The sequence below is a fragment of the Danio aesculapii genome, chromosome 7 (genome assembly GCF_903798145.1).
Source record: "Danio aesculapii chromosome 7, fDanAes4.1, whole genome shotgun sequence".
Taxonomy (NCBI): Eukaryota; Metazoa; Chordata; class Actinopteri; order Cypriniformes; family Danionidae; genus Danio; species Danio aesculapii.
The window spans coordinates 3,390,347-3,414,640 of NC_079441.1; the positions used below are offsets into that span (position 1 = coordinate 3,390,347).

Genomic DNA, 24,294 nt, shown 5'->3' on the forward strand with positions numbered 1-24,294 from the left:
TTTATTTTCACTTTATTATAAGAAAAAAAGTGACTTGGTTTTAGGCAATGTGTGTTTTAACTCTAGTTGTTGGATGTTGATGTTCAATCAGGGGCGTAGCGGACATTTTAAAAGTGGGGGGGGGGTTTATGAGATCATATGTTCATATAATTATTAATCACCTGTTTCTAAATAGTCTGTCTCTAAAAGTGAGCGGGACGGATGTGTGAGTGAATGAACGAATTAATATGCTATAAATTGTAGATGGTGTGTTTACCTCTATTATTTTAAAATCAAGAAATGCACTCTATATTCAAAAATCTCTTGTAATATGTGAGCATATTAACTGTACAAATTTGTTCGTGAACTATGAGGGAAAAAAAAAACGAAAAAAAGAAAAGAAAGAATCATTCACTAATTATAATTGAGTTGATTTTACGCCAAATCGCCCAGCCCTAGTTAGGCATGGGATGATAACCGTTTTCAAGGTATACCGCGGCTTGGAAAGGTCCGCAAAAAAAAAAAAAAAAAAAAAAAAAAAACGCAAAAAGGTTATGTAAGCCCGTTCCGAAGGTATGTGTAAGATTTTTTTATTTACATTTTTTGTTTTGTGTTTAGGACAAACATATCTCAATGATTTATTTGAATTATTTAGCCTGACATGTTTCCTGTCCCAAAATATTTAAAATCTTTCAAACAATTAAATATATTGTTTTCAAAGGGGAAAATGTTTTTGTTTTTTACCCAGACATTTAAAAACAATATATTTTAGGGTAGTAATCACAATACTGTGATGTTTTTATCCAAGGTTATCATACTGCCAGAATCTTATACCCTAAAATCCTTGAATCTAATGACTTTTTGGGAGTTTTTCCATCAATGACTGATGGTGGTAAAGAAATCTGTTAAAATATGCATAAAATCTAATACTTTTACAATTATATATTTTAAATTATTTATTCATTTTGACATATTTTCCCCCTGTAAACTTAGATTTTTATGATTTATTTCCATTAACCAAAGGCTTAAGGGCTAATGTAAAGCAGTTTTTAAACCACCAAAGTTTCATATCGTGGTTAGATTATGTTAAATATTTGAATACAGGTTAAATATTGATAAAGAACAGTTATATAACCGTGTCAATGACGTTACAAATTCATACAAATATGTCACCATCCAGTTCACTTCAGATCACATTTTGTTCCCACCAGTTTGTGTCAAAACAGTTAAATCAATAATATCACTAAATATTAACTGTCTTCGTTGTCCTTTAAGTCAGACACTGAGGAATCAAACTTATCTTTAGGTTTCCTGGTCATAATCCATTTCAAACGCCGTCGTTTATGAATATTTGGAAAAATCGCGGGCTTTTTTCTTCTTCTTTTATTCCGTTTCTCCTGTGATTGTGTAGTTTGCAGCGGTATGAGGACTCCATCGCCCCCTTCAGGCTGACCGAAGAACACACCAGGGGAGACCTGCAGGAGTTCAGGAGACTCAATCCGTGGACGGTTTCTGACAAGGATCTGGAGGCTATTAGACCCAAGGTGTGTGTGTGTGTGTGTGTGTGTGTGTGTGTGTGTGTGTGCGTGCGTGCATGCGTGCGTGCGTGCGTGCGTGCGTGCGTGCGTGCGTGCGTGTGTGTGTGCGTATGTTTGTGTGTGTGTCTATTGTCATTTTTTAGTAAATACTATAGTGTTTTTGAAGTATACTATAGTAAAGTGTATTATACTGTGTATAATATATTATACTATTTACCACACTTTGTTAATGATTGCTCAGCATACTGTAGTATTAACAATAGTGGAAACTGTAATAAGTATACTTTAGTTTTTACTACAGTAAACCGTGGTATATTGTAATATAATAATAGTCAGGGTGCGAATTACAGGCAGGTTTGGAAAAGATTGACCCCCTAATTAATGCTTGATCCCCCCTGAAGGGCATCAAAACAAGACGTTTGTGGTGTCAGCCCTTTAATAGTGAGAAATAGTTTGCTCTGATCTGTATTTGAAATAATAACGTTAATGATTAATATAATATATAAGATAAATACACATTTGACCACCCCAATAAGGGTTCAGTCAGACCATTGTGAATGCATAATCATGCTATGCAAGAAAACATTCAACAGTGTGAAACCGGCAGATCTACATCATCGATAGACAACATAAGTGTTCACAAGTCATAAAAAAGGTGTTTGTATCTAGCCTAAAATTGTCAAATTAGATGCATATAGCGTCTGAAATAGCTAATCAGAGGTTTCTGTAGGTCAGAATACATTGAATAGCCCTCAAAGCACTGAAAACTTAAACACGTTTCATTAATAAATTAAATGTAATTTAAATAAATAAATGACTGAAGCATGTTTTACACAAACCAACATTATTAAAAAGGTTGGACCCCCCCCCACCCCCCCTTGTTGTCAATGTACAATTCACACTCTGCCTGTAGTTATACAAAACTTCAGTATTGGGTTATTTGTTCAAAATTATTTGTCATTTGTCATAATTAACTTTTTTTAATTGAAAAGAGTCCTTGCATTAATCTGTTGTTTTCGTCTTACAGTTGCTATTGTAACACCTACAGGATTAAAAAACAGACTATCTCAAGTACCTACTTTACTATTGAAAAACATGACAGTATTTTACTATTAACAACTAGTATATTTTCATGTGTGTTTTATCTTCAGATTGAGAGGACGGTGCGACTAAATGAAATCATCAAGAAGAACTCCACCCACGCTGCTCTGGTTGTAGTGTAAGTACAGCACAGTTTTTGATATACATAGAAATACCAGCCTGATCTCACGAGAAAACGTAAGTATTTTACGTTTTGACAGTTTAGTGGCTAATTCGTACGAATTCGTACGAGTTCAGTCGTACGAAATGGTACGATTTTAAAAAGGAGGCGTGGCACCTAACCCCGCCCCTAAACCCAACCGTCATTGGAGGATGAGCAAATCGTACTAAATTGTACGAATTAGATCGTACGAATTCGTACGAATTAGCCACTAAAAAAAAAGTTACGAATTGCCGTGAGATTGTGTTGGAAACACACACTGTTTCAGATTGGGGTCGGGTGATCAAAACACACTTTGTGAAGTATAAAGTCAATGGAAACCTATGGAGTGTCCTCGCAGTTCACACAAGCAAAGACGAGAGTGTGTGTGTTTGTGTTTCAGTTCTCTCCCAGTGCCGGATCTCAACTGTCCCAGCTCTCTCTATATGGCCTGGATGGAGGCGCTGAGTTTCGGGATACACTGTCCTGCCCTGCTCATCCGAGGAAACCAAGAGAACGTCATGACCTTCTACTGCCAGTAAAACTCATCATCAAACATTGATATCTGCACATAAAGCTGCAGTCACATAGAGCAATGGAAATATGCTCAACTTTGTGGTAAACTTGGGTCTGTATTCACAAAACATCTTACCTCTAAAAGTTGCTACTAATTGCTGATTTAAGAGAATTGTTTTTAAGTAACATATGTGTCAACCCTAAATATTTATTCTTAATGTATTTCATCAAGTGTTTTAGCACTAAAACCAGATAAATCAATGACACATTAACAGTGGAGAAGAGACTCCGGATTCATTCATTCACTTGTTTTCCTTCGGCTTAGTCATTTTATTTATCAGAGGTCGCGACAGCGAAATGAACCGCCAACTTATCCAGCATATGTTTTAGACAGCGGATTTCCTTCCAGCTGCAACCCAGTACTGGGAAACACCCATACACTCTGCTATTCACACGTACACACTACGGTAAATTAAGTTCATCCAGTTCACCTATACGCTTATTTCACGCGGCCGCCATTTTAAATAACCAAAGCGAGCGGTGAGAAGACACCCGGAAGTATAGGATCAGCACTGTAAACATTGCAGTAACATGCTGTGGACTACACACCTCCAGCTGTTGCAGAGATTTCAAAATGCAGAACTGGTGTAAACATCACTTTAATATCATTCAGTAAGTTTAATTTAAACAATTAAAAGCAATTTAGCATCAAACAACATCACAATCTCTGTAAGCAGGGGCGTCGCTAGACCCAATTCACTGAGGCACGTGCCCCAGTAAAAATCTCCAGTGCCCCAGTAAATGCATTGAGGTATGATTTACTTCATATGTAAGTGTATTTATTAAGAGTGGTAATTCCGAAATAAAGACGTTATTCTCTAAATGCAACCGAACCAACGCTGGTGAAAGCAATGTGTTTAATCATAAAGCAAACTGACGCATCTCCGCGTGTGCACAAAGAACAGGCGCGCCTCTTGCACGCTGCTCTGAGAGTCCGGGTAGTAAACATGCGCGCCAAAAAAGACGGCTACCTGCTTGTATACGTGCCGCTCATGCGTCGTAAAACCAGCATAACAGCTTTGCAAGTGGACAAAACTAAAGTTTAAACAATATGATGGTGATCTTACTAAGCATGCATCCTGATAGATTTTTTTTTGCATGAAGCAAAAAGGAGGGATGACGAGTCAGGGAGGTAAGACTTAACAAACCTAATTATCTGCCATGTGTCAAGTCTACAACAGATAATCCTATAACACATCTTTTTTTTTTGTATTTTATTGAATTGTCAATAGAATTTCATTAAAATGAAATTAATATTTATGCAAAAGTAATTTCTTAAATGATCTTAGCATCACTCCAGTTGTCTTAACATTGTTTTCCAGTTACATTTAAGATTATTTAGAAGAATAATAATATGTATATAAGAATAATAATATGTATATAAAATAATGTATAATAATAAGAATACTTTTATTTATAATTATTTTAAAGATTATGACTTGAGAATATGATTTTACCTCAGCGCTGCACTTTTCTCCTTCGCCCTCGCGCTGAGTTCAGGTGACGGAGTGTTGTGAAGTAGTTAAACTATTCTCAGTTTAATTTACAGTGTCAAACTGGCACAGGAATATCAGTATATTAATATAGGCTTTGCTAAAAGGCTGGTCAAATGTCTTTTTTACAGAAGCTAACAGACGCGCATGCTGCGACCGGTGATGAGTCAACAATGCAAATATTTTGACTTATTTAAAGTAGGCTATAGGCTATAGCATATAGTAATTTTGTGTAAAGACATTTATAAAAATATGTAGCTAATATATCACAGGGGTTTGTGTAGCAACAATTACGGGAGCATTAATTAAATCCTTTTTTCCAGTGGAGCGAAACAAACACTGCACAGATAGCGGATGGAGACGCACAAAAATATATATTAATTATATATAGAAAAATATTCTTTGAACGAATTTTGTTTTGTACAATTTGTATCTTAGTTTTTGTGGGTCAGTTATTTACAAAATAAACAAGAATAACTAATAAACTGAAGTGAAGCGATGTGCCTCAGGGTCCGCTATATGCCGCGGCCAAAACACAAACTGGTCTGTTAAATACAATCGTAATATAAATAAAATAAAAGTGAAATATTCAGTTTCGAATATTGAATCTTTGTTAACTGTATGATCAAAATTAAAAGAGCAGCCTATATTATCAATCTTTATGACAAACATCCATTGATCGGTCAGTTTCGCTTTAATCAAAGCGTTTGAACTTTTTGATATTTTAGGCAAAGTGGTCTGCATAACCAATGATTGAACTTATCCACCTGCGACCCACCCATAATTAAACATCATATAGGCGAGCTGGCTTTTTGATTACCTGAACCGTGTATTAACGGCTGCACCAGCATAACCGAGATCTGCGTATTAATAGCAGCACCAGCAGATATAAGAGAGTTTGTTTCATAACAGCGTTTTCTGCTTCTTAAATATCCAATATTAAGAGAGTGACTCCATAAGGTACATAACCTGCGCACACTTGATTATTACTTTAATGTGTAAAGTTATGGACGCATCTCACAGCGCAAAGCATAACTTATCCTTTAAATGTCCATGCTTAATATGTCATTGATGATGTCTATCTATTGAAAGGGTTACAATATAGGCTATATATGCGCTAGCAGGGACGTTAAGGTTGTAGGTAACCCTTTCAGTAGATAGGCCCTGAGGCACATGGCTTCACCTCAAAGTTTATTTGTTATTATTGTTTATTTTGTAGATTACTGACCGACAAAAACTAAGATACAAATTGTACAAAACGAAATGCGTTAATTGTAAAAAATATCTGAATTGTATATTTTTGTGCGTCTCCATCCGCTACACAACTGTGCAGTGTTTGTTTCGCTCCACGGGAAAAAAGGATAATGCTCCACTGTAACTGCTGCTACACAAACCCCTGTGATATATTGGCTACATTTTTTATAAACTTCTTTACACAAAATTACTATGCTATAGCCTATATCCTACTTTAAATAAGTCAAAATATATGCGATTGTTGACTCATCACTGTGGTCGCAGCTTGTGTGTCTGTTAGCTTCTGTAAAAAAGACATTTGACCAGCCTTTTAGCAAAGCCTATATTAACATACTGATATTCCTGTGCGATTTAATATATATAAAATCCCCCCTCCCCTCAAATAAAAATAAAATAAAAAAATAAATAAAATAAAATATATATATATATATATATATATATATATATATATATATATATATATATAAAATCGCACAGGAATATCAGTATATTAATATAGGCTTTGCTAAAAGGCTGGTCAAATGTCTTATATATATATATATATATATATATATATATATATATTTTTTTTTTTTTTTTTTTTTTTTTTGAGGGGAGGGGGAAGGGGGGGGCACGTGCCCCAGTAGAGCTTTATGTCTAGCAACGCCCCTGTCTGTAAGAGTAATTTGCTCAAGTGTTCTCCTAGGCTTCAGTTCATGGCACTAGTTAAACACCGTGGGGATAAAAATATATACACAGTACACACACTTAAAAGTGTCAAAACAAACTTTTATAACTCTTACTAATGAGATGAAATGTTTTGTGATTACAGGCCCAACCTGCTGAAATGAAATGAGCTGCTTAATTCTCTTGTGCAATGATTGCATTAATGCATATGTATATTTCTTATGTTTATATTGTATAATGATGCAGCTCAGTTTGCAATAAACACATTCAGCTTGAGATTGCAATACAAATGCATTAGAGATACGATGGGGGTTAATGCGATTTAAACAAGACACAATTATATTAGCATAAGAATATGTTTATTTGTTCAAGCTTTGTAAAATGACATTTCATTGAGCAAAACATTGTCATGAATAATTAAGCTTTTTTTAAACCCCATATAAATATAGATTATTGAGAATTACGTGTTCCTGATCAGCTTTTCAATGTGAAAAATACAATTTAGCACAATGAACATCTCAATTTTCATCGATTGTCTCATTACACCGAGTTTAAAATGAAATAAGTTATAAGAGCTGTTCAATCACATGGAAATAATTAAGCGTTACAACTTATACAGAATAAATTGCGCATGAACTAAACATTGCATTGGGGTGTTTGTGTGTTTCTCTATGCAGCTTCACCTTTAAAAGCTCCAAACAATTATCATTTAAAATAAACAAGTGAAGAAATTTCACATTTAAAATACAGCAACTGCATCCCTTCACCTTACATTACCGAAACACAAATTATTTCACAAATGAGAGCTATAAGCTAAATGATATTTGTGCCAAAAACACATTCAACATACATAAAGTCAGCATGAAATCAATGTTTATTTTGCTAGCATACATTGTTTGTCTTAAGTTGAACAATTAATTGAAAATAAAAACAGTTTGTTTTGTTAATATTTAATCAAAATCTGTGAAGACAGTCCATCTCTGATTGGGCGAAATATGCTTAGCCATGCCCTTCAAACCATTAGTTTGCTGTGAGTGAAAGATGAGAGGTGGAGCCCATAAATAAAGCCCCGCCCGCTACTCAATATTCAGTTTCAGTTTGATATACAGTTGAGGTCAGAATTATTAGCCCCCTTTGAATTTTCTTTCTGTTTTTTAAATATTTCCCAAATTATGTTTAACAGAGCAAGGAAATTTTCACAGTATGTCTGATAATATTTTTTCTTCTGGAGAAAGTCTTATTTGTTTTATTTCGGCTAGAATAAAAGCAGTTTTTAATTTTTTAAAAGCCATTTTAAGGACAAAATTATTAGCCCTTTTAGGCTATTTTTTTTTTCTTGATAGCCTGCAGAACAAACCATCTTTATACAATAACTTGCCTAATTACCCTAACCTGCCTAGTTAACTTAACTAACCTAGTTAAGCCTTTAAATGTCACTTTAAGCTGTATAGAAGTGTCTTGAAGAATATCTAGTCTAATATTATTTACTGTCATCATGACAAAGAGAAAAGAAATCAGTTATTAGAGATGAGTTATTAAAACTATTATGATTAGAAATGAGTTGAAAAAAAATCTCTCGGTTAAACAGAAAACGGGTAAAAAAAATAAACAGGGGGGCTAAAAATTCTGACTTTAACTGTATGTCAAACTGACATGTCATCACACTGACATAAAATCTTTAGCAATATTTGGTTCATGTTGGCTCATTACACTTATGCGGGTACATTTTCCTTTTCCTCAAATGATTCATTTTTTAAATGTGCGTCCAAATAAAACAAATCAAACTTACAGATTGTTCATTTCCAAGGTCAGGGGTTTGATTCTCAGCGAACTTGCATAATAATGTAGAACATAAATGCAATGGACAAAAGCATTAGAAAAAAATGCATGAATGTAAAATGCAGTACAATAAAGTAAAATCCAATCATAAATTTAGACTTGATTTATGAAATTGTGGACTTGCAACTTGTGTACATTTTAAAGTGTCTTAAGACTGCTGTACCTCTTTAAAGAGAAATTTTACTGCAAAACAACAAAGACGATTCATGTCAGTCTACAAAACATACAGTTGAAGACAAAATTATTCCTTCACACTATTTCATATTATAGTTTTCTTCTGGATAAAGATTTTATTTCTTTTACTTTGGCTGGAATAAAAAAAGTTTATAGTCAGAGTCAATTATTTGTTTTTGATTGTCAACAGAATAAACCACTGTTGTCCAACGGCTTGCCTAATTGACCTAATTAACCTAGTTAAGCCTTTAAATGTCACTTTAAGCTGAATACTAGTCCTGAATTAGTGTAATATTATGTGCTGTCATCTTGACAAAGACAAAAGAAATTTTGGTTTTAAAAAAAACCTTTAAAATTAAATAAAAATGGCTTTAAAATGTTTAACTGTGTTCAAAAAAATCTTCTCTCTTATTCAGCACATGGGAAATATATTAAAAAAAAAAATTAAAACAGGAGGGCTAATTATTTTGTCTTCAACTGTATATATTAAACACCACTGGTAAATATAGGGTTAAAATATAACTCAAATCTAACTACATATATATATGCACCACTGCGTCGCCCCTTATATATATATATATATATATATATATATATATATATATATATATATATATATATATATATATATATATATATATATATATATATATATACACATATATATTCATTCATTCATTTTCTTTTTGGCTTAATCTGGGGTCGCCACAGCGGAATGAACCGCCAACTTATCCAGCATATGTTTTACATAGCGGATGCCCTTCCAGCCGCAACCTATCTCTGGGAAACATCCATACACACTCACACTCATACACTACAGGCCATTTAGCCTTCCGAATTCACCTGTACCGCATGTCTTTGACTGTGGGGGAAACCGGAGCACACGGAGGACACCCACACAAACGCAAGGAAAACATGCAAACTCCACACAGAAACGCCAACTGACCCAGCCGAGGCTCGAACCAGAGACTTTCTTGCTGTGAGGCGACAGCACTACCTACTGCACCACTGCGTCGCCCCTTTATATATATATATATATATATATATATATATATATATATATATATATATATATATATAAAATCACCACTTTACTGTTTAATTGATTACATTAGGAATGCAAAACTTTTTTTTTTTTCTGAAATATTACATTCAAATACACACATGAACCTTTATCTAGTTAAAGATGGACTACTTTGCAGAAATTTCCAGAAGATAAATTCGAATAATTGTATAAAAGCCCGGCTCAAAATAACCATTTCATTTCACTGCCATATTTAAGCAACGGTTTTTACAGAAGAGATTTGGGAGATCTAATTTTACCACTGCATAACTCAGAAAACAATCAACAAACAGAAAACAAAACAAAAACAAAAGAAAGATCAACTAAATGTTACATGCACAAACTCCACAGTAAAGAAAGTAGATACAGTTTATTAATCTGATGTGTGTAAAATCTGCAGAGAAAATAAATGATGTGAATTTACAGTTGAAAATACAATGAAAAAAAAAATATGTAGGATGTTTCATCAAACCCCGGTATCTCAAAACTGACCAGTGCATGAAAATGAACATAAAGTAATGTAGTGTATGGCATGAAGGAGCCAGAAAGAGTGTGTACAAGTGAAGTCAAAATTAGTCCTCCTGTGAATTTATTATTCTTTCAAATATTCCCCAAATAATATTTAACAGATTCAGGAGATTTTCAGAGTATTTTCTATAATATTTTTTCTTCTGGGGAAAGTCTTAGTTGTTTTATTTGTTCGGCTAGAACAAAAGCTTGCTAGATTTTAAGCTCAATATTATTAGCCCCCTTCATCAATATTAGTTTTGGATTGTCTCCAGAACTAACCACTGTTATACAATGACTTGCCTAATTACCCTAACTTTACCCTAATTAACCTAGTTAAGCCTTTAAATATCACTTTAAGCTGAATACTAGTATCTTGAAGAATATCTAGTCAAATATTATGTGCTGTCATCATGGCAAAGAGAAAATAAATCAGTTATTAGAGATGAGTTATTAAAGCTATTATGATTAGAAATGTGTTGGAAACATAATCAGGGGGGTTATATAATTCTGCCTTCAACTGTAAATCTGCTGTTGGTGTTTTTACTGGCAGTAGAAGGTCATGACGTTCTGCTGGTTTCCCCGAATGAGCAGAACTGGACAGTGTAAACCGCAGCTCAGCGTGTCCAACCAAGCCATGTAAAGAGAGCTGGGACAATCAGCCTGCGGGACGGGGAGAGACCTGAACACACACACACACACACACACACTCATTAATAATTAACATCTGTGTTTACCCTCCGTTTACGAGCCTTATATTTTGAATGTGAATGATTGATGCGGCTCCAATATTATCAGATTGCGCTTTGTTTGTGTATGAATTACATATTGACCAGAAGCAGACAATAGGTAATGGTTTGACGGTCAATACTCACACTAGAACCAGAGCGGCGTGTTTGGAATTCCTCCGAATGATCTCGTTCAGACGCACTTTCCTCTCCGACTGTCAAAATATGAAGGAAGCATCGTGAGCTTTCAGTGGATGTTGCTAGAAGGGATACAGCTCCAGCCAGAAGATAATTCATTCATCCTTTCATTGTCCTTCGGATGAGTCCCTTATTTATCAGGGGTCACCACAGCGGAATGAACCACCAACTATTCCAGCATATATTTTCTGGAATATTCTGGAACACTTTTGTACTTTTTAGGAACCAATATGTACCCCTAAGGTATTAATATGGACCTTTTAGGTACAAATTTGTACCTTTTGAAAAGGTACCACCCCAGTGACAGCTCGCGTACCTTTATTTCTGAGAGTGTAGAAGGAAGAGTGTGTGTGGAGACGCTGACGCGGTAAACAACAACTGAGGAAACATGGAGGAAAGTGGTCAGTCACCACAATTTGCTTCCACCAGACCTAAGATCTGTCTCGTACCCAAAAAGTCCTCTAAATGGTGGAGAAAACCATATATCAGGGGTCACCAATCTTGGTCCTGGAGGGCCGGTGTCTCTGCAGGGTTTAGCTCCAACTTGCCTCAACACACCTGCCTGGGTGTTTCAAGTACACCTAGTAATACCTTGATTAGCTTGTTCAGGTGTGTTTGATTAGGGTTGGAGCTAAAATCTGCAGGACACCGGCCCTCCAGGAACAAGTTTGGTGACCTCTACCATATATAAACCACAGGCACAATGTAACAAATGTGGTAGATTACCATTCATCCGTCTACCAGAGGGAGCTCTCTCCCGAATATTGACTGGGTACTTCCTCGGCGGTACTTCCTGGTAGCCACCCTATATAAGCCACTGTTTATGTCTGTTTTTTGTGAAGTATTGCCAGTTCCACTGCCTTACCAAGCGGTTTCCTACTGTTGTGTTTGCCATTGTGTTACGACCTTTTTTGCCTGCCTTTTGACCGCTGCTTTTTGGATTTTGGACTCTGCCTTGTTTGCTTTTTTTCGCACTGCCTCTTTGTTAGCTTGACGTAGCCTGGTTTTGGATTACATTTCTGCCTTTGTTTTATGTTCGCTGTTCACTTAATAAACCTCCAGCGTTTGGATTCAATCAGCCTCCATGTCTTCACCTACGGCTCCCTCACACACAAGCTGCGATGATGGCCTTTTCCTCCTCCGCCTCAAAATAATTTTAAAGTTGGGCGAACTTAGCATAATTCGCAGAGCTAAAAGCAAGAGAATTTCTTCCATCGTGGCTAGTGTGGTGCAGATGCTAGACCCCGCGTTTATGCATGTGCGACATCGTAAATTGTATGGCAAGTGTAGACACATGAATCGTATATGGGTCACGATTAAAAGAACGTGTAAACAGACAGACAAATAAATCTGATATAGGCAGCAAATCGGAATTGGGAGTCAAGACCTGACAGTGTAAACGGGGCCTCTATTAAACATCTCTTGGGAAAATTAAAAACCCATTGGAAAAGAATTGAAATCTTTGCTGGAGGGATAATAAATAAATATAATAATAGCTCAATACATTAAGCCAAAACACCACTGGTACATGTTTTGCAGTGTAGGACATTTGTAAGTAAATACATTCAGGTGACATTGATTAATTCTGACGGTTTCCTAATATTTTGGTAACATTATCAAATGATGATATTTTTGTAAGCAGGTCAAACACACACCTTGAGTCTCAGCGCGTCCATCTGTTTGTCCGTGACTTTCCATGGGTTCTCTCTTCTCTGCTGCTGTGCCGTCTGCTCGTCCAGCTGTGCATCATTCAGCCTGAAGGGGGCGACAGTGTCCTCGAAACGCTGCATGCTAATCAAAACAAATATCAATAAGCATGGGAAAACATCAGTGGACTACATTGTCTTCTTGACTGAATGGTGAATTTACACAGACTTTCAGTTTTTATTCAGCCAGATCAGGTCAAAATCACCACGTTTAAGATATGACTTCTTTAAAAATTAAAGATCTTCGCTGCCTATTGATATATGATATAAAGTGAGCATCAGACCGGACACGAAGCACAGCATTAAATCAAATATTTCCACGCCATGCCTTTAAAATTTGGAAAATTTATTTTACCCCAGTATTTACCCCGGTATTTTCTGTGCTAGACTGCTGCTACTGACAGCGTTTGTGTTTAGATGGTCTTTCATCCCTGCTGAAAAATCCATCTTAAACCAGCCTAGGGTTGGCTGGTTTTAGCTGGTTGACCAGCCTGGTTTTAGAGGGGTTTTGGCCGTTTCCAGCCATTTTCAGCCTGGTCTTAGCTGGTCAAGCTGGAAAATGACCAGCTAAATCCAGCTAAAACCAGCTTGACCACGCTGGTTTAAGCTGGACATAGCTGGTTTTGGCTGGGCTCCCAGCCTAGCTAGGCTGGTCAAGCTGGTTTTAGCTGGTCATTTTCCAGTCTGACCAACTGAGACCAGCCTGGAAATGGCTGGATACCAGCCTGGAAATGGCCAAAACCCCTCTAAGACCAGGCTGGTCAACCAGCTAAAACCAGCCAACCAGCCTAGGCTGGTTTAAGCTGTTTTTTTTTTAGCAGGGATCTCGTTTTATGCTTGAACAACTAAATGAATGCTTAAGTCTTAAGAACAACTAAATGAATGCTTAAGTCTTAAGAACAGCTAAATGAATGCTTAAGGTTAAGCATTTAACTGATTGTATTTTAAGTACAATACAACATCGATTCTGTTAAAGGAACTCTATTCAATTGAAAATAGTTACATAAACCTTTCACCAAAAGTTTACCGTTGGCTGAAAAACCCTAGCTGTGCATATAGCCCATTATGATCGACTGCTTGAAATGATTGCGGTTGACCTACTTTTTAGCAAGCGGTTGTCGTTTGCTGTCCGTCATCACAATCACATCATGAACGTCCAGTCGGAAACGCTGGAGCAAAGTCTTCATTCTGAGCACGAGAAGAGGTTTTATTAATAGATCAATTTAATGATAAATAGTCATGAACAAATCACTGCAGAGAGTCGTGAATGTAAAATATACAACCGTAATCACGATGCAGACACCTAGATGCTTTAAATTGTTTTTATTAAATGTATTTTTATTTTTTTTTTGATTCATTAATTTTCCTTTGGCTCAGTGCCTGAATTACCAGGGGTCACCCCAGCAAAATGAACCACCTTCAGTGATTTATACTTTCCTTACTCTAAACTTGATGATTATAAATATTTAAACAATGAAATGATTTTCCAATGAACAATTAATTTCAATATTAATAATTAGTAATATATTTGATGTTGGGTTAATTTAATGAGAGATTTTTGAGTTCATATTGATATTTTTGACTTATGTTTACTAAAGCTATGTCTACAGTAATCTGCATAAATATGCTAAAAATCATCCACACTAAAATGACTGAAACCGCTTTCATTCATGTACTTTGGATGCATGGAGACAATTTTCCCCGTCATTTCTGCCTGTCGTTTATTTACTTTACATCTCTTTGAAACATTTACATTTACATTTACATTTAGTCATTTAGCAGACGCTTTTATCCAAAGCGACTTACAAATGAGGACAAGGAAGCAATTTACACAACTATAAGAGCAGCAGTGAACAAGTGCTATAGACAAGTTTCAGGTGTGCAAGAGTCTAAGAAGCAAAGCATTAGTAATGTAAGTTTTTTTTTTTTTTTGAGAGAGAGAGAGAGAGAGGGCACAGTTAGTGGTATAGCCAGAGAGGCAGTTACAGATTAGGAAGGAAAGTGGAGACTAAATAATTGAGTTTTTAGTCGTTTCTTGAAGACAGCAAGTGACTCTGCTGTTCTGATGCAGTTAGGGAGTTCATTCCACCAACTGGGCAGATTGAATGTGAGAGTTCGGGAAAGTGATTTCTTCCCTCTTAGGGATGGAACCACGAGGCGACGTTCATTCACAGAACGCAAGTTTCTGGAGGGCACATACATCTGCAGAAGTGAGAGCAGATATGAAGGAGCAAAGCCAGAGGTCGCTTTGTAAGCAAACATCAGAGCTTTGAATTTGATGCGAGCAGCAACTGGCAGCCAGTGCAAACGGGTGAGTAGCGGAGTGACATGTGCTCTTTTGGGTTCATCAAAGACCAGTCGTGCTGCTGCGTTCTGAAGCAGCTGAAGAGGTTTGATAGAATTAGCTGGAAGCCCGGCTAGTAGAGAGTTGCAATAATCCAGTTTGGAGAGAACAAGAGCTTGATCAATGAGTTGAGCTGCATGTTCAGATATGAAGGGTCGGACCTTTCTGATGTTATAGAGTGCAAATCTGCAAGATCGAGCAGTTCAAGAAATGTGCTCAGAGAAGTTCAGTTGGTCATCAATCGTTACTCCAAGGCTTTTTACCATTTTGGATGCAGTGATGGTTGCTCCATCCATCTGGATTGAGAAGTTATGGTGTAGAGTCTGGTTGGCAGAAACTTCAAGCATTTCCGTTTTCGTGAGGTTAAGCTGAAGCTGAAGATGATGATCTTTCATCCAGTGTGAAATGTCTGACAGGCAGGCTGAAATGCGAGCTGGAACCGAGGGATCATCAGGGTGAAAAGAGAGGTATAGCTGGGTGTCATCAGCATAGCATTGCGACAAAATGTCGTAACTGTGGTTTGACCAACAGCTTCCAGTAAATATTCCCTGTGCTTTGAAGAGAGGCAGTATGGAGCATCTACAAACTGACATTCATCCTTAATAAAGCTGTCAAAACGGACAGCATCCAAAACAACGTTGCCCACCATGCTAGCTGAATTGGTCACATGACTGCTTTGGACAGCGTTTTCAAAACGATATATTTTTGTTTTCTAAAAAAGCCATCTCAGTGTGGAGGGAAGGCCAAAACAGAGATAAAAATATGCATGTTTAATTGAAAATGTATTGTGTGGACACTAGAGCAGTGGTCTCAAACTCAACTCCTGGAGGGCCGCAGCTCTGCAGAGTTTAGCTCCAACGACCTCCATCTCCCACCTGCTTAATAGTCTCTAGTAGAACACCTTGATTAGCTGGATCAGCTGTGTTTGATTAGGGTTGGAGCAAAACTGTGCAGAGCTGCGGCCCTCCAGGAATCCAGTTTGAGATCTATGCTCTAGAGCAGGGCTATTCACTAATATTCAGGGCTATTAGTGTGACAAAGACATCCAAAATTAAATTAGTTCAGTTGAAAAAATGGCCGATATTGTTATGAAGGGACATGCGTCTGTTCAATACAGCACAAGCTGCAGTTAAAGGCACAGAGTGTGAGTCACCTGACATTAAGCGAGTGGTGCGAGCAGCCGAAAACATTTGGATATGTTTGTAGAAAAGGCCTTTTGTACAATGCACTGATATCGTTAAAAGGGATGCAATGATTAGCCGATTTCACTATTAACCCCGGTTTTTATTCATTAAAGGCTTCTCAACGCCGCATTTCTGTTGCACGGAAAAAGCTGCTGCAACTAAACAAAGTTATTCCAATACGCACGCACATTGAATTAACTAGCAGTAAGCCGTTTTCAAACTTTTTCATTTATTTTTACGTGCAAAGAGAGAAATGGACTATTGTTTGTTTTTTATTAATATTTTGTGCTGTATTTGGAGCAGCAATAAACAACACTTTAAAATACACACCGTTGATTTTTGTGATTTTCTAAACTAGTATTGTTTTAAATTTAATAAATATATAATAATGGTGATAACTGTGTAACCGGGATTATTCTTCAGACTATATAATCGTACAACCAAAATCTATAACCGTTGCATCCCTGTTTAAAACATAACACATGAATGTGTCCAAATGCAGAAGAAGCCTACTTAAGCAATACACCGATTTTGTGCCTCGAAATACAACATTTGGATATGCTTGTAAAAAAGTTTCAAAATATAACATATTATCATTTTAACCCTTGTATGGTGTTCGGGTCTGTGAGACCCATTTTCATTTTTTTTCAAACTAAAAATTAAATAATTAATTATTTTTTCAGCCTGAAATTCGTTGGCTTTGGCTTATTTTCTGTGAAGAACATAAATCCAAACTAATTTTCAATGACCGCATAATGTACCTCCCCTCACACATTTACATTACATACAAGGTGTTCGGGTCCACTGCACCCTGGTCTAATAAAAGTCTTGAATGTGTAGGTCCAGTGTTCTTACACTCTCTCTTCCTCCTTTCTGGTGCTGCTGTCTTCCCCCCACCCCCCATCCTGCTCCCGCACAAAGTAGCAACATTGTTGAAAATTCAACTATCAACACTGTCTGCTCTTACATTCCCGCACATTTTACCCTCTCTCTTGCGGGAACCAAGCTTTATTTTCTCATACTCTGTCCCATCTGCACATTAGGGGCATAATATTATGAATAAGACTTTGCCAGTGTGGTTCCTTATCACAACTGATCAAGATGGCCAAAAGATTATCTGCTGCGAGGGCCTTGCAATTGATTGTGGAAGTGAGAGGAGCTTCTGATGACGATGTCCATGACCATGGTGGGAACAATACGAAAAAACAAATCTGGGGGTTTTATTTTTTTCATAACATTAATAAAACTTAAATAAAAAAAAACGAGAAGCACATTAATTCATCAATATGATCTAACAAAGGGGAAAATGAACCATGTTTGCTGTTCATATGGCTTGTAATTGGGATGAAGTAAACATTTGTTGAGTAATTTAACATAAAATTGTTTAATAGTGTTAATTTGGAAAGCTAAAACTCTAGCGGGTCCACCAGACCCATAAACACTGGCTGAGTAACAAAAATACGAACACCACACAAGGGTTAATGTGGAAAAAGTCAACGTGGGTGTCTTTATGAGCACAAATACAGTATATGGGCTCTTATGTGCTGTTGTGTCATCACTTATAAATAAGTCATATCTCTCCGGCCTCTCATTTGGGATGCTTTTCATGAACTGCCCCCCCATGACAAAGTAATTGTTTTCAGATGATTTAAGCTTTGCATTAAAAAAAATGCTTTTTTTCCAATGACTTTTATGATTCAAGAAGTTTTACAAACTAATTTCGAGAGTAGCACGTGTTTTGATTGATCGCGGCTGGTCTACCATCCGTAACCAGCAATAACCCAATCAGATTGATACATGCCTACACTAAATAGACCGATTTCATCCTACTGCATTATTTTCGTTTTGGAAGAATCCCCCCTTCCACCCCATCTCCTCCTTTTTCTTCTTTACCAGCGGGAGCTTTTGAGACCTACCTTATCTCGGACCCTCTTATAATTAAATTGACCAGGCGGGAGCCCTGGGCTCAATTACCTCTAAGCTCAGGGTTCTCTCCCAAGGAAGCATGCCAAACCTGCTAATAGCATCAAGCAATATCTAAGTTTGACCTCTTGAAATGACCCTAATGATCTTTTTCCAGTGATTCCAGTGATTCAGATCATTCGATGATCAGTGATTCATATGATTCTGCTGATTCTGACAGACGTTTACAATGTGAGATTGTATATAACAATTGAGATTATTCAAGTAATCAAAATCTAGAATTAAAAATTCATTTGGGATCAAATCCTCTGATATATTAAAATCTGGATGATTCAGATGACTGAATCACGAGTCTCACTCTTCGCGGTCGTCCTCCATAGTTGTCTGTTCTCCAACAATAAACACTCTGACTTTGCTCCGTCTCCAGCGTTTTCTTCTGGTCAACAGATACGGCACTAACAGAGTCAAACCTGAGCCAGAGAGAGAGAGAGACTGAGCTTTAATCAACAGTTTAATGTTAACTAAGGGTTATCAAACCCTCAATTAGGATGCCTGACGCCTTGTAATGATTACAATATCTGACCTCCATCATCAGAGATCCAGTACACGTCAATGGTCTTCTTCCCTTGTTTGGTCTGAAACACTGTTTTGATCTGATCGTTCGCAGTGTTCTTTGTGTTGTCCACGTCTACAGGAATTAATCGGACAGTGAAGTGAGATAAGGGACGGTATATTTACTGAATCAATAGTTTTGTGTGGCTTATTCACCTGAATCAGAGTCTGAATTCTGCTGATCAAACTCGATGGGTTCATCCGGCTCAAAGACTGGATTGACTGTCAGAAACACAGGACATTTAACGCAGTATTTTACATGTAGCAAACTAAAACACACACATCATTTTCCAATACAAATTAGAAGAAATCTTTAGTGATAGGGTTTCAATAAAAAAAAACTATTGGCGTTTCCGTTATCCATCGTTTCATGACTCATTAACTCCTCATTTCTCGATAAGTCATTACAAAATCATGGCAACAGATATTAGGTTTACTCATATCACAGACAACGGATTAATAATTTCACCAAAGGAGTTGTTTGGGCGAGCGACGCAGTGGCGCAGTAGGTAGTGCTGTCGCCTCACAGCAAGAAGGTCGCTGGTTCGAGCCACGGCTGGATCAGTTGGCGTTTCTGTGTAGAGTTTGCATGTTCTCCCTGCGTTTGCGTGGGTTTCCTCCGGGTGCTCCGGTTTCCCCCACACTCCAAAGACATGTGGTAAGATGTTTACACCACATTGCATTCATTCTATGCATGTTTTCATTCATAAAATCTATTATTTTGTTTAGCTAATCTGCATAAAATTTGCATATTTGGAGGGAAAATAATAAATTTGGAGGGAAAGGTGATTTGGAGATACAGGTGAACTGGGAAGGCTAAATTGTCTGTAGTGTATGAGTGTGGACGGATGTTTCCCAGAGATGGGTTGCGGCTGGAAGGGCATTCGCTGCGTAAAAAAATGTGCTGGATAAGTTGGCGGTTCATTCCGCTGTGGCGACCCTGGATTAATAAAGGAACTAAGCCGAAAATAAAATAAAATGAATGAGTTGTTTGGGCATTATACAAGCTTTCAATGTCAAGGCATGCTGACTACATTCAAGATTGACCATGTACGGAAAGCTGTGGCCATTGACTTCCAATAGACTTCCATTTAGGGCAGTGAAGGTCAAATAGGTACATCTTACCAACATTCTTTTTTAGGGTTCAACAGAATGAAGAAACTCATGGAACCAATCGAGGGCAAATAAACAGTGAGTAATGTTTAATTTTTGGTGGCATATGCATGAATGAACTTTGAATAAAGGCCAAATTGACTACTGGACCAAGATTAATATTATATTAGAGAATAAAAATCTAGATATATCTAGGCATAGTGAATAATTAAGATTTCAGTACATGGAAATGTCATGCTGTATGCCTCGTTTTCATGCAAATCCTGTGAGTGTAAATTCAGATGAAAATTAGGCCAATCGGAATAAAACACCAATTATCCATCTGGAATAATTAATTTACACACTCCAGGCTGTGTTTGATTGGTCATAACTTTTCTTAGTGAGATTGCAAGAATGACCATTTTTCCCCGTGTTTTGAAGATGATCTAAGTTTGTATTAAACACACTATGCACGTGGGACTCTTATTTTGAAAAATGGATAGTCTTTTAGGAAGATTACAGAGATTTCACAGCTCATAATAATGCAAAACGCAGGATATACGGATTAAATCTATTCAGTGAAAACCTGCAAATTGATGTGCATGTTTGTAATGAGGCAACAAACACACGCAAACTAATGAGTAAATGTTTAATGCATCATGTCATATCACTCGATTTCTCTTTAATGAAAGGAAAAATATGTTTCTAATATATATTGAGTCATATTAGAGTTTTCAAAATGGAAACTTTTACTTTAGGCGTTTTTTCAATTAGCATTTTCAATATGAAGGGCAATAGAAATGCGTTGTATACTGATAAACACAATGTACCTTCAGTCTGTAACTCGTCTCGGATGTCCAGTCCGTCCATCATGCGGAGGACACACACGCCGTGGTTGGAGTCGAAAGAATCACTGAGAAAAACAAAAGAAAGAAATATACTTCATTTCAGTTTCGAACAAACTGAATCTGAAGGAAAACATTTCAAACCAGACAGAAAATGCACATTTTCCCTCCAAATTTATTATTTTCCCTCCAAATATGCAAATTTAATGCAGATTAGCTAAACAAAATAATTGATTTTATGAATGAAAACATGCATAGAATGAATGCAATGTTGTATAAACATCTTTACATCAGTATTAAACACTATAATAAACACTTTAAAATAACGCTTTATAATAAAGAAGATCACATTTATTTAAATTTCCATACGTACACAAATGTAAAGCACTAAATTCTTCTAATCTTTATACTTTATAGATTTTAATACTTTAATACTTATAATATTTATACAGTTTTTATAGAGTTTTGATTTGTTTAATGACGTTTTTGACAGTTTTCTAATAATTCAGATGATTCCCCTCATTCTGTTGTTTCTAATGACACATTTGAACTTTTCCCTCCAAATGTTTTACTTTCCTGCCAAATCTTCCTGTCAGTTTTCATTGTCAATGAAGATTTTATTAATTAGATGAGATCAAATGTTAATTGGATTTTTTATTTTAAACACTTTTAAGTATTAATACTTCTCACTTAAAAGAGAGGGTTTGTTTAATGTTAGCATTACTGGTGAAATGTGCTTCATTTCTTTTTAGCTCAATATAATGAGGACTGTGTATAATACTCAGAGTCACTCACTATATAGTGTTTATGTAGTCCTCGATATCTGGACTGTTGCTCTCCTGCCAGTTTATTTTGAATCCCATCACCAGTATATTTGGCCTCAGCTTTCCCAAACCAGAGGCCTTACATAAGAGAAACAAGAAGAAAACGGGAAGAAAAAGACAATTGAAATTCAGGGTTCCCACTCTAAGCCACATGTCATATTTAGACTTTATTCTCGTATTACAACTTTAATCTTGTATCATTACAACTTTATTCTTGTTATATTCCAACGTCATTCTCGTAACATTTTGACTTTATTCTTGTAATATTTAAATTTTATTCCTGTAATATTTCGACTTTATTTTGCATTATTAAGACTTTAATCTCAAAATTTTGGACTATTCTTGTAATATATTGTAATATTTATACTTTATTCTTGAAATCTTGAAAATTTTATTCTCATAATTTTGACTATTCTTAAAGCATTTCGATTTTATTCTCGTAAATTCGACGTTATTTTCATAATATATCGAATAAAGTCTAAATACTATGGGCATTAAGTCGAAATTACAAGAATAAACTCAAAATGTTATGAGAATAAAGTCAAAATTGCAAAAATAAAGTCAAAATTACGATAATAAAGTCAAAATGTTATGAGAATAAAGTCAAAATTGCAAGAATAAAGCCGAAATTACGAAAATAAAGTTGAAATATTCCGAGAATAAAGAAAAATTACAACTTTATTCCTGCATTTTTGACTTTATTCTCGTTATATATAGACTTTATTCTGACTTTATTTTTCATATTTGGATTTTATTCTCATAATATATCGACTTTAAACTCAAAATATTTTGATTTTATTATCATAATATTGCAACTTTATTCTTTGCATTTTGACTTTATTCTCGTAACATTTTAAAATTATTCTTGGAATTTTGGCTTTATTCTCATAATATTTCAGATTTTTCTCGGAATTTCGACTTTATTCTTACAATTTTGACTTTATTCTTGTAATATTTCGACTTTTTTCTCATAATATTGACTTTTCTTGTAATAGTTTGACTTTTTTCTCTGCATTTCTACTTTATTCTCATAATATTTCAACTTTATTCTCGTAATTTTGACTTTACTCTCATAATATTTCGCATTTATTCTCATAATTTTGACTTTTCTTGTAATATTTTGACTTTATTCTCTGCATTGACTTTATTCTCATAATATTTCAACTTTATTCTCGTAATTTCAACTTTATTCTTGTAATTTTGACTCTATTCCCATAATATTTCAACTTTCTTATAATTTAGATTTTATTCTCGTCAAATTTTGACTTTATTCTCATAACTTTGACTTTAATCTAGTAATTTAGACTTTATTCTCTGCATTTTTACTTTATTCTCATAATATTTTGACTTTATTCTCATATTTTCAACTTTATTCTAATATTTTCTACTTTTTTCTCAAAATATTTCGACTTTATTCTCATATTATTTCGATTTTATTCTCATAATTTTGACTTTATTCTCATAATATTTTGACTTTAATCTACTAATTTAGACTTTATTCTATGCATTTTTACTTTATTCTCATAATATTTCGACTTTATTCTCGTAATTTCGACTTTATTCTAATCATTTCTACTTTTTTTCTCAAAATATTTCGACTTTATTCTCATATTTTCGATTTTATTCTTGTCAAATTTCAACTTTATTCTCATATTATTTCAACTTTATTCTCATAATTTCGACTTTATTCTCATAATGTTTTGACTGTATTCTCTGCATTTCAACTTTTTTTCATATTTCAAATTTATTCTCTTAATAGTTCAACTTAATTCTCATAATATTTTGACTACTCATGATATTTCGACTTTATTCTCATAATATATTGACTTCATTCTCTGCATTTTGACTTTATTCTTGTAATTTTGACTTTATTCTAGTAACATTTTGACCTTATTTTTATAATATTCAAACTTTATTCTATTAATATTTCAACTTTATTCTCATAGTATTTCACCTTTTTTTCCTCATAATATTATGACTTCAATGTTGTATCATCATGCCTTTATTCTGGTAACATTTCGACATTACGCCCATAATTTCGACTTTATTCACAAAATATTCTCATTTAAATCTTAGATTTTGTATTTTTTTTATTGTGGCACTAAAACATGATCATTGTAAAGGGAAAGCGCTTTGATGCTAATAACCTGCAGAAGATGGCGAGCTCCTTCTCTCAGACTGGACGATCTGAAGGCTGTGTAGAAGGAGCGAACTTTCCTCTGATTGAGCCACTTCAGCATCTCATTAGTGTTACACTCAGACATGATGGACTTCTCATCCTCCTGAAGAGTAAACACATCCCCACAGGTTTATTTACAGCTGTTCTGAGGGAAGACTGGACTTACTGAAACACTTTTAACATCATACAGCCGTTTCTTACCATGAGAATGTCTCCACAGATCATCAAACTGACATTTTTGGTGAAAGAGCCCACAAAATCCACCAGTGCAGGACGGAGAGTCGGAGGACCGGTCAGAACGAGACACTGAGGCCTGAGAGATCACACAAT

At 35.6% G+C, this 24,294-nt stretch overlaps 2 protein-coding genes across 2 annotated transcripts in view; one reads left to right on the top strand and one right to left on the bottom strand.

Moving 5' to 3' along the window:
- Positions 1-4,020, top strand: part of slc12a10.3 (solute carrier family 12 member 10, tandem duplicate 3) — a 32,081-nt gene extending 28,061 nt beyond the window's left edge. The window contains exons 24-26 of the mRNA XM_056460895.1: positions 1,391-1,523; positions 2,669-2,736; positions 3,161-4,020. Of these exons, the coding sequence (XP_056316870.1) occupies positions 1,391-1,523; positions 2,669-2,736; positions 3,161-3,299 (340 nt within the window). The 3' untranslated portion in view covers positions 3,300-4,020. The remainder of the gene's footprint in view (positions 1-1,390; positions 1,524-2,668; positions 2,737-3,160) is intronic.
- Positions 4,021-9,854: 5,834 nt separating this feature from the next.
- The window catches only part of slc12a10.1 (solute carrier family 12 member 10, tandem duplicate 1), a 46,653-nt gene continuing 32,213 nt past the window's right edge, over positions 9,855-24,294 (bottom strand). The window contains exons 16-26 of the mRNA XM_056460896.1: positions 24,166-24,277; positions 23,933-24,067; positions 21,757-21,863; positions 20,947-21,029; positions 19,181-19,246; positions 18,996-19,100; positions 18,771-18,882; positions 14,063-14,149; positions 12,911-13,046; positions 11,205-11,272; positions 9,855-11,011 (exon numbers count right to left, since the gene is read on the bottom strand). Coding sequence (XP_056316871.1) covers positions 10,873-11,011; positions 11,205-11,272; positions 12,911-13,046; positions 14,063-14,149; positions 18,771-18,882; positions 18,996-19,100; positions 19,181-19,246; positions 20,947-21,029; positions 21,757-21,863; positions 23,933-24,067; positions 24,166-24,277 — 1,150 coding nt within the window. The 3' untranslated portion in view covers positions 9,855-10,872. The remainder of the gene's footprint in view (positions 11,012-11,204; positions 11,273-12,910; positions 13,047-14,062; positions 14,150-18,770; positions 18,883-18,995; positions 19,101-19,180; positions 19,247-20,946; positions 21,030-21,756; positions 21,864-23,932; positions 24,068-24,165; positions 24,278-24,294) is intronic.